General features: G+C 27.1%; 1 protein-coding gene across 2 annotated transcripts; it reads right to left on the minus strand.

Moving 5' to 3' along the window:
- Window positions 1-849: 849 nt before the first annotated feature.
- On the minus strand, window positions 850-10653 carry LOC107609924 (2-oxoglutarate-dependent dioxygenase 19). 2 transcript variants are annotated; one of them, XR_015892030.1, is made up of 5 exons: window positions 10329-10653; window positions 8744-8979; window positions 5235-5562; window positions 2074-2378; window positions 850-968 (listed from the first exon to the last, which is right to left on the minus strand). XR_015892030.1 is itself a non-coding variant. In XM_088492624.1 (4 exons), the coding sequence occupies exons 1-4, from the start codon at window positions 10572-10574 to the stop codon at window positions 2136-2138; spliced, it is 1053 nt and encodes a 350-aa protein (XP_088348750.1). In that variant the 5' UTR covers window positions 10575-10637; the 3' UTR covers window positions 1932-2135. The 2 variants fall into 2 exon arrangements, 1 of the variants encoding a protein (XP_088348750.1); XM_088492624.1 differs by lacking the exon at window positions 850-968 and having other exon boundaries at window positions 1932-2378; window positions 10329-10637.
- Between the last annotated feature and the right edge of the window lie 315 nt (window positions 10654-10968).

Raw genomic sequence — 10968 nt, forward strand, 5'->3', positions numbered from 1 at the left:
CCTTAGGACTGTTGTGATCTCTGATTAACCTTTGCTTTACGGCTAGAGGTAAAACTTAGGGTAATTGGGGTGTTACAATTGACATCACCACCTAAGCTAGACCGCCGCCATAGCATGACCAAGGGACGACGACGACGACAATTATCAACACCCGTAGTTATTAGGATTTTGTTTTGATTTGTTTGATAGTATTATCGTTTATCTATTTGACTTTTTCTTCTATACGTTTGTTATTTCAAATTGTAATTGACTATTTTAATTAAAAATAATATTTAGTTTTCGTTAATTTGGATTTGAATATTATTAGTTCTTAATAAATTGATTATGATATATCAGGTTATAACAAGTATTTTATATAGCCATTTTAAAAAATAAAAAGAATTTTTTATTATTATCGAATAAATTCATCAATATGAATTAATTTAATTTTTAAATAATATTTATAAATAATATATTACATCGAATTTACTGTGAGAAGAATCCAACGATAACATACTTAGAAATTCGTCAATTATGAGGTGAAATCCACTGCAAAATAAATAATTTATTGCGGACTAAAAAATTCACTGGAAGCTTATTGTTGTCCAAATTAGGTTGTCTACCAATAAATCTGACAATAATAAATTCAATGATTTTTGGTGATTTTCTTAGTGTCAGTCCCATCTTCACCTTGGAATCAAGGTAGGGCCATATATATATGTGTGTGTGTTGATTCTTGAAATTTTTCATCATGAAGAAAAAATCTAAAAGGTTTCACTGTAAATCGTCAAAGACAACATACATGCATTCCGACTTCTTAAAACAAGTCGAAGAAACTAAAGGAATAAATTGATCACGAAGACTGACTAAGAAAGGTTCAATCATTATATCCTTATCACCATCAATAGAGAACCATATTATTGGAAGGCACAGCAGGCAAAAAACCTTGTCTTGTGCTCACGCGCAGATCAATGAACTTTGCCAAATAGCTTCATCATCGAATACGGTTCTCGGAACCCATACTATCAGCTTCCGAATGGGAATAATGTTAGATACAGCTTCCAAATTGGATCAGATCAACATAGGATCCTGCATGTATCCTACATGGATATATTCAAATGGTTTAATTACTCTATTAGTTCCTATAGTTTTGTGAAATTTTTAATTAGGTCTTTATATATTTTTTTTTCCTTTTAATTGAGTCTTTGTACTAAATTATTTTTTTAATTGAGTCCCTGTAGCAATTTTTTTTAGTTAGATCCTTATACAATTAAGCTAATTACTATTAAGAGGGACCTAATTAAAAAAAATGGTACAAAAATCCAATTAAAAAAAAAAGTATAGAGATTTAATTGAAAATTTTGCAAAACTATAAGAACGGACAGAGTAATTAAACCTATTAAAATCTTTTTCAGATTCTCCTTGTAGACATTGTAAATAAAGTGCTTAGCACAAGCTTAAGGTATGCTATCTATCTTTAATCTTTATACCTTGCTCTTAGACTATTATTGAACGGAGTCTCTTACAAGTACACTCCTTACCGTGAATTTGACATCCTAGAGAGTAAGTAGATCGGCTGCAGCATCATGCTCTCAAGCTATAAAATTATGTTCTTCTATCCTAATTTCACCTCCGAAAAAAATATCTTTTTAAAATATTTTCTTTCCAGAGGACCTTTAGTCTTGCTGGTACATATAGTGTTCTTATCAAGTTTTTTACATAGAAACTACTTGACTTCAGAAATTAACTTGATTCTATTTAATTCAATACAACATTCACCATTTTCGAAAATTTAAATTACATTCCCCAAATCAATTCAATATTAAATTACAGCACAAAGAAAGCAAGAAATTCATAAATAAAAAGTATAGGGTATCAATATATTATCTGCCAACTTATTACTAATAATAATTGATTATTATATTTTAAACACATATATAAAGAAACACATCTAAAAAATATATCTATAAAGACACTTTTATTAAACATAGTCATAAAAAAGACATTTTTATTAGACACATCCACAAAGACACTTCCATTAAATACAATTATAAATAAGAGTTGATAGGAGTTGGCAGAAATACTGTTGGTAACGTAGCGAAATTGATTCATAAATGCTTGAAAGCAATGATATAATTAATGGATGCCCTCTATATTCAAATGCGAACATGACCCAAGCAACTCTTTCCGTCGAGTTCTTTGCTCTGTTGAAGACGCATGTAATCTTTATATTTGATGGCATGATAAGCAGGGGGGTTGTCCTCCCCAATCAGCTCAGTGGCAGGGCCAACGACGGCATCGAGCGGCGGCCCATGTGCCGTACCAATAGTAATCCTGGTGGCGTTCTTGTTCACAATGGCGCGATGTATATTGCTTTTATATTTTCCATTAGTCAATATCTGCCATTTAAATCAAACATATAAACTCTCAAGTCTCAAATACTTATGGTTTCAGCAAAAACAAAGCACCAAGTTTATTCTAACAAGGAAAATGTTTGTTTCTCGCAGATTGTATATATAGGATATTGCCATGTCAACGAAAATTATTAGTGCTGCATATATAGTTTTTAGAAAAATATTAAATGATCAATAAATATTATTATTTTAAATCATAATTTAGTCAGTCTCTAATAATTTATTTACACTTATATTTAAAAAATTTATATACATAAAATATATAATTTATACTTATATTGATCAGAATTTACACATATAAATCAATATAATTTGTACTCTCATTTACTAGAGTTTAAACACATTATATAAATCAATAAAATTTATTTGTTTAAGACAATTTAGTATTTATTCGGACCAAGCCATTACTAAAATTTATTCCATAAGACTTTTTGATTGTTTAGTTTAACTAAAGAGATATTTTTTTTGGCAATGTCCGTCAATTTTTTATTTTAAATATTAAATTCTAATTTTAAATCTTAAACTCAAAAATATTAAAATAAAAAAATAAGTTTGTAATAAAAAAATTAACAAATATCAATTATTTAAAAATTAACTTCTTATACTTTTGCTAATTTTATTTACCATTAGCAAAGAAGAAAAACGAAAGAAAGATAAAAGGCAACTGTATTTTTTTGGTAACTATTATCATAGTTGATTATCATAGCAGCGCAGCAATCATACATTATGAAATCAATGAATTCTATACACAACTAATTTTATATATTAAATTTATGAATGCTTTTAAGATAGTTCGTTTAGTAAGAGCTAAATAAATTCAATAACAATAATAAATGAAATTTATACATAATTATAATAAATAAATTCAGAATTTGTGCATAATTAATTAGAATTTAATTGTGATGTATTTTTAATATAAAAAAATTAATTTTAATACAGTGATAATATAAAAAAATTTTTATACATGCATCTAAAAATAATTACTTTTAACAGTTAATACATAAATGATAATTTAAATAAATAAACGTAATTAAACAACCATATAAAATAATTTATATTGTTAATGCATCAAAATTATACTTATATCTAATCAAGTATTGTTAAACATATGTACATATACAAATATAATAATAGATATTGAAATTAACAAACAAAAGGATTTAATATTTAGATAAAATATATTTTTTGTTTCTGAATTTTGTTTAAAATTTTAAAAATATTTCTAAATTTTAATTTGTTTTAATTTTGTCCCACAAATTTTTTATTTGTATCAATTATTTTACTCTTATTACTAATTTTTTGATAATTAATATTTTTCTTTTCAAATATATCCCTTCTTTATATCTATTATCGTGATCACAATCTCCTCCCCTTCTCTCTCTCCATTCTCAAAATCATCTCTACCACTATTTTTTATTAAATTTTAATTTATTTTAATTTTATCCCACAAATTTTTTATTTGTATCAATTATTTTATTCTTATTACTAATTTTTTGATAATTAATATTTTTCGTTTCAAATATATCCTTTCTTTATACCTATCATCTTGATCACAATCTCCTCCCCCTTCTCCCTTCTCTCTCTTCGTTCTCAAAATTATCTTTACCACTATTTTTGTGGGTCAAATCCTTCTCCTCTCTAAATTACTACAACTTTTTAAATTTCACTGGTTTTCTCTCCAAATTTGATCTTTGGATCCTTGCCTACCAGCGTTTCTGTGCCTATGCCACTGGCACCTTTTCTCCCGTAATGTCATCCACTCCCACCATCTCTACAACCATCTCTCTCCAAAACGCCATTGTTTGTGGTTTAGATGGAATCACAAGACCTAGCAGCTCCTCCTCGCTCCCAACAACAAATCCTTCTTAAAATTCCTCTCAAACGCAAACTTGAAAAATTTGTAAACTCGTCTGAGCCTTATTTTCAGGATCGAGTGGTTCAGGAGGTTCTCTTGATGATCCTTGAGCCTGTTTTTGAGTCTAGATTTCCGCCTTTTGATAAAAAAGAAGTATACATACTGTGATTCAAATAATTAGGAGTAATTTTATTTGATACTTGTGGTTTTTGAAGGATAATTTACATGAGATTTTTGATATTGTAAATCAGAATGTGGTCATGGTGTGTCTTGAGAAAGGTACAAAAGATAGGAAGTTGGGTATGCTAATAGAGAAGGAGGAAGATTGATGGTTTTGACTGTGCTGGATTTATACGAAGAAGAAGCAGAAAAAGGGTGGTGGTCATCGAGAATGGAGCTCAACAGAGATGGTGGTGATAGAGATATAGAGAGTTGGAGAAGAAAAGAGAAAGAAGGAGAAAGAGGGGTTTGGCCGGCGATGATGAAAGAGGAGATTGATAGTGATTGCTCAATAATGATTATGGTAGTAGAGATGACGGTGATGAGGATGAAAAAAGAGAGACAGAAAGAAAAAGGCCGCAGATTATGATGATGACGATGATAGGAATAAAGAGAGGCTATATTTAAAAAGAAAAATATTAATTATCAAAAAGCTAGTAATAAAAATAAAATTGATGCAAGTTAAAAATTTAAGAGACAAAATTAAAACAAATAAAAATTTAATATTTTTAAAATTTTTAATAAATTTTAGAGAAAAAATATATACTTTCTCCTAATATTTTTATACGTACATGGAACACCTAATTATTTGTTAGTATAAAACTCTTTTAGCTGCACTACCAGTAACAATAATGTATACTAATAATTAATTGAACTCAATTAAGGATGCATGTAAAAAGGATTTGACAATAGCGTATGTTGAAGTAACACAAATTAAAAGAATAAATGAATGAAATTGCATGCAGAAGTGAGTATTATTGAGTTACCTCCATGTGATCTCCAGTGTTAACAATGAAAGAGTTGGGTAAAGGGTGGATAGGGATCCACATGTCATTACGGAGAAGTTGAAGGCCTTCAAGCTCATTTTGCAGCAACAGGGTTAGAAGGCCATGATCTGAGTGTGGAGGGAGACCCATTGCTTGGTCAGGCATAGGACAACGTGGGTAAAAGTTAACAACCATCATTTGGAACCCTGATTCAATATTCATCACTTTATGTATGTAGTTTTCTTCTTCTCCCAAGCTTATTGATATTCCTTTTAGCAACTCTCCAATCACTTCCCTACTCTTTTTGCAGTATGCTTCTGTAGTTTCGCTATTTTTAGTTAATAAAATCCACAATTAGCAAACAATAATAATAAATTAATTTTAATACATTGAAAGTAATACAAAGTCGTTTAATTATATTCATTCTTTTGGATAATTATTCATGCGATTAATATAAAAAAAAGAGTTATTTTTACCAATATGACATTATAAAATTAAATACATATATAAAACTATTTTACACCAATAGTATATTAAAATTATATTCTAATAATAATAACGATAAATTATCCGATTTTATTATGTGATAACTAATATTTTAAACATATATTGTCCATAAGTCATGTTATGGAGGCATGTAGATCCATTAAAATATATTCAAAAATTTTAAAAATATTTTTAAATTTTAATTAGGTCTATTAAAATATACTTCTAATTGATTCTAAATTTTTTGAAGATTTAGTTGTCAAAATACATTTAATGTAAATCAAAAATTTTAGAATAAAATTAAAATAAAATAAAATTTAGATATATTTTTTAAATTTTTGATAAATTTTAAAGATAATAAAATATTTTATCATTAAAATAATATTTTATCAAAAATTCTATTTGCACACTAAAATCAATTATTAAATTTGTCTCATATATGTATAATTTAACTCATTTTTAATGTATATTTTATATTTTAATGTGTATTTTATACTAATAATTAATTTTATTAGTTGATTTTAATATGCATCTAATATGGTTAATATTTTATTAGTCTATAAATCGTGCATATAATCATAAGATATGAAATTTTCACAGGAAATTAAATTAGCGGATTCTTAAATATTTTTAGTCTAGCATGTAGGAGAATCTGTTAAAATAGTAATTTAGTGAATATGTCACAAACAGTACTAAAGAAGTACAAATTTAGATATAGAATTTAAACTCTTCTCAAAAGTCTCAAACCAATCTATTTGGCAGTTAAGAAAGACATTGTTCATAAGTTTCAGATTAGATAAGATTGGAGAATGGTGATGAATTAAAAACAAATCATATCTATTTATGATCTGACAGAAGAAAAAAAAAAAGATAAAGAAAATCTTATTCATCTATATACGTGAACGTGATGTCTCATCAAATAAAGTCTCGTGATCAACTAATCCACCCATTTAAAATTAATCTTTTTCCTCTTTAATTAGGTTTTCTTTTTTTTTTTTTTACTTATTTTTATTAGTTTTTGTTTCATTAATAAGAAAATCTTGATATATTAAGGGTGACCCACGAAATCCACTTAGTGCATAAATTAGTTATAGGAAATCTTTGAATTTCATACATTTAAACAAATTTTAGAAAATACTTAAAGATCATTTTCCTATTAAAAATTAGGGTAATGATAGAGAGACAAAAAAACAGTCAGAACTTGCTTTATTTAGTATTTATTAATTGTCGTAACAATTAACGAATATTAAATAAGACAAGTTATGACCGTTTCTGTATAATTTTTTTTAGTTACCAAATATTTGGTAAAAATTAATAAGTATGATAAATGGATTGGTTTGTTTATATTAAGTGAATGGAATATGAATGATATAAAAACTAAATCATTGATCACATGCAGTGGCGGAACTTGAAACAAAATTTTGGGGGCTACATAGAAAATAATTGTCAAAATATTTTTGATATGGATCCCATTTAAGATAAGTTTGTCTAATCTCATCTCTCCGGTTTGGATGATATTGCCAAATTTAAAGCCGTTTTTCAGGGTCTCGTTCCAAAAAATTAAGGTCAAACTCATCAGATGTAACTTTTTGAACTTTTGAAGGTTGTATCTCACTTTTTTCGTAATTCATTAAAGTAGAAGAACTATCTACAGGTGTTGATATTGTAAAAATTATATGTTCTCCTTCTTAAATATTAACCTTCCTTTTAAAAAATCATCAATTCTTTGATTTTTCATTATTATTTTATATAAAAATTTGAATATATATCCTATAAAATATGTAAAGAAGATGTTAGAAAGACAAATATTAAAATTTATAATATTTAATTTTTGTTTATCAATTTATACAAATACAATAATATTAATACTTATTGAATATTTTATTATTTTTTATCATATAAAAAATTAAATTAAATAAATAGTAAAATATAAAATAATATTAAATTAAATAAATATCTAATTTTTTATATTTGAACTTAAAGGTAGAGAGAGTGTTGCTTATTGAACTTATTGGGTACTTTAAATCATAATAAAGTATTTAAACTAATTGAATTATTTTTTATCTTTTAAAAAAATACTATTAATTTTTTTATAAAAAATTTGGGGGCATGCCCCTTGTTTGAACTAAGCTCCGCCACTATTCACATGTTCTTTTAATAGCCAACATTCATATAGTGTTATCCTCTTTTGTACTCTTATTAATCGATCCTTTTTATGATTGTACGGAAGGCTGTCTTTGATAACTTAGCTCTTCGTTAAATATATATACATACGATTACACCTAATAATATTACTTATTATTTCAACCGTAATTAATGAACGCAAAATAAAATAAATTTAATCTAATTTAAGTTGATTTTTATTGTTGTCCAAACATTTTTATCGTAAAAATGGTCAAGATGAAGTCTATTCATAAGGTTTTAATTACGTATCATTTTATATATGCCAAAATAGACAAGATAATTTAACGTCTGTGACTTCTTTTACACTATCCAATATTCAACTCTTATGAATAAAAAATATTTTTATTAGAAGATATACCCTAGTTGGCTTGCAATCAAGAAGAAAAACTAAAACGAAAGGAATTGAAGAGAAGAAGAAAATGATGTGATTTCTCGCTTTATATGATTCAACGAAAAAAATAATTTATAAAGCGGACATATAAAAAGTATGTTATTTATTTGATTAACAGGACAAGTTGATTTTTGAAAAAAAAAAATTCAATGGATTTATAGATAAAAAAAAGGGCAAATAAGTGGTTGAAAAACTTTTGTAAGAGTCTTTTAGGTTCTGAAAAAAAAATCAAATAATGAGCCTATAAAAAACTGCAATATTGAAATTTATATATATAGATCTCCGATGAGATGAAATTAAAGAAAGATGAAATTCATATGTGTATTTGTATTATAAGTTAGTTTTTTTTTGTTTCAAACAATATAATTAGCGAATATCCAAATGAAGAAAAAGACTAGCTAAACATAGGATTACTAAAGATGGTTATTAATTAGTGAGAGTGTGGTACCTAAAACCTTGGGGATTAGATGGAGCATGAAAATGAGGGTGAACATGGCATTTGAGATAATCCCTCCACAAAAAGGTCTTCTCCACATTGGCATTGAAGCTTGTCCCACACTTTATTGGAGCAAATATATCCCCTCCTTCATATTGCTTTTTATATTCCTCAGGCAAATCATAAAACCCCTTGCATGCCCTAAGCACCTCCTCTCTCAGTGTCTCCGGTACCCCATGATTGATTAGCTGCAATAATAATAATAATAATAATAATAATAATAATAATAATAATAATAATAATAATAATAATAATAATAATAATAATAATAGTTCAAATTTAATAACCAAAGGAAAGTCATGTTATTCAGTTTATGGTACTTTATTACAGGACCCGTACTTCACAAAATGGTTTTACATTTTTTTAAATTTTATACTAGAAATAATCATCCATTGGTGGTGCTGTTGTTTCTCTAAATTCTTTCAAGCAGATGGTGTCTTGCTTTAAGTTTTTTTCCCTTCATTTGGGTTAGTTGTTTAATTACTTACTCTGTATGTACGTGATTGAATTATATATATATATATATATATATATGAATTTCATCAATTGAACCATTGAATAATATGTTGTATTATCTACTTGATAATAATTCAACTTATTAAATTTTAGAAAATTAAAACATGCATCGTTAGTTGTGTAATTTTGTAGCAGCCTTATTGAGTTGTATTTTAAAAACTATAATATACATAAAATTAAAGTGTCAATAATGATGACCTATCGAATTAATTTTAACTTTTATGAAGTTTTATTAGATTAATCTAAATAGTAAGAAGTTAGAATTCAACTATTGAAAAAAAATTATTGCACATGAAAAGATATTTGATACTATAAATCTAACTTTATATTATTTATCTATGATAAATTGAGGAATTGTTTCGCGATTTTCGAACAAAATCAGATTAAATCATTTCGATTTGTAGCAACAACAATACCCAATTTGATGTTGTAGTGCACACATTAGAGTAGTATTCTCCAATAGAAAAGTCTAAGGCCAGTAATTTTTGTATTTCTTGGCCAACACTTAACCATCAAAATAAAAGTGAATGATTTTTTATTATTAGATATAATCTCACACCATTAAAAGCACTATTAATGACCAATTGATGGTTACAAAACACCAAAATTGCTAGCTCCTAACATTCCTCTTCTCCGATTTTCATAACCCTCTATATTCTATAATAAAGCACAGCTTCTAACAACAAATCGGACGTTGCTTTCCCGATTTGCATGCGAATATGGATGATCTGATCTCCTCTGATTTCGCTCTTAAATCGAGGAGCGATATCCCAATTTATCACACAATACGTTAAAAAGAATATTTATAAATAAAGTTAGTTTAATTTTTTTTTTAATTACATGAGATTTAATAGAATAATTATATAGATTCAAATTTTTTTATTAATTAAATTCAACCGAGTTAGTTTAACATAACAAAAACTGTTATATTAATATTATTTTAAATTTTATTATTTAATTTATTAAATTTAATTCATAAAAAAATTTGAATATATAGCAGTACTGGATTAAATATTGTTACCATAAAGAAACCCCAGTCGGTGCAGGCGCGGCCTAATTGTTGGATTTCCTTGGAACGTTGAGTGGGGTTGGAAGAGATAAGGTGGGAGAAATCAATTGTTGGAATTGTAATATTCTGAGCTTCTTCATCACACAAAATAACGGAGTCCTCGTCGCTCTTATTTTTCAAATACATATATTTTGAGGGAATACGCTCCAATTTACTACTACTAACACATGATTCAGCTACCTTCTTAACACTCAACATCTCTCTCTTTTAATTTCGTTTTAAACTCCACAGAAACGTGAATGATTATATGATGTTAGTAGCTACTCCTCTTGCGACTTAAATAGCGGAGTAAAGTAGGCATGAGTTATAACAAGTATGCAATATGCAGTGTGGTATTCGTTTACTTTATTGTCTCAATCAAAATATTTTCGCAAATTTAACATAAGGTTCTTATTAGCTAGGATCACACGCATGAAAATCGTTGAACAATTTAAAAGGCTGAGATTTTTCAAACCTGGGAGTGCGTGGGGACATTATATCACACACCAATAGTTTGTGCCTTTGTGGGGTTGCTTCGATCGTGATTAAACTTTTTCGAGTTTAGTAAGGTTCATTGCGGAATCTGTGTTTCCAGACAAAAATGCCAAAACAT

The sequence above is a fragment of the Arachis ipaensis genome, chromosome B7 (assembly GCF_059453495.1).
Source record: "Arachis ipaensis isolate K30076 ecotype BB chromosome B7, ASM5945349v1, whole genome shotgun sequence".
In the NCBI taxonomy this organism is placed as follows: Eukaryota; Viridiplantae; Streptophyta; class Magnoliopsida; order Fabales; family Fabaceae; genus Arachis; species Arachis ipaensis.

What these genes read in the sequence shown, in the direction of transcription:
- LOC107609924 (XM_088492624.1), bottom strand. Translation starts at nt 10,574, where the DNA reads ATGTTGAGTGTTAAGAAGGTAGCTGAATCATGTGTTAGTAGTAGTAAA. An exon ending in CCGACTGGGGTTTCTTTATG is followed by an intron (nt 8,980 to 10,328) that starts GTAACAATATTT and finishes TTATTATTGCAG; the next exon opens with CTAATCAATCATGGGGTACC. An exon ending in ACACTGGAGATCACATGGAG is followed by an intron (nt 2,379 to 5,234) that starts GTAACTCAATAA and finishes TTTAAATGGCAG; the next exon opens with ATATTGACTAATGGAAAATA.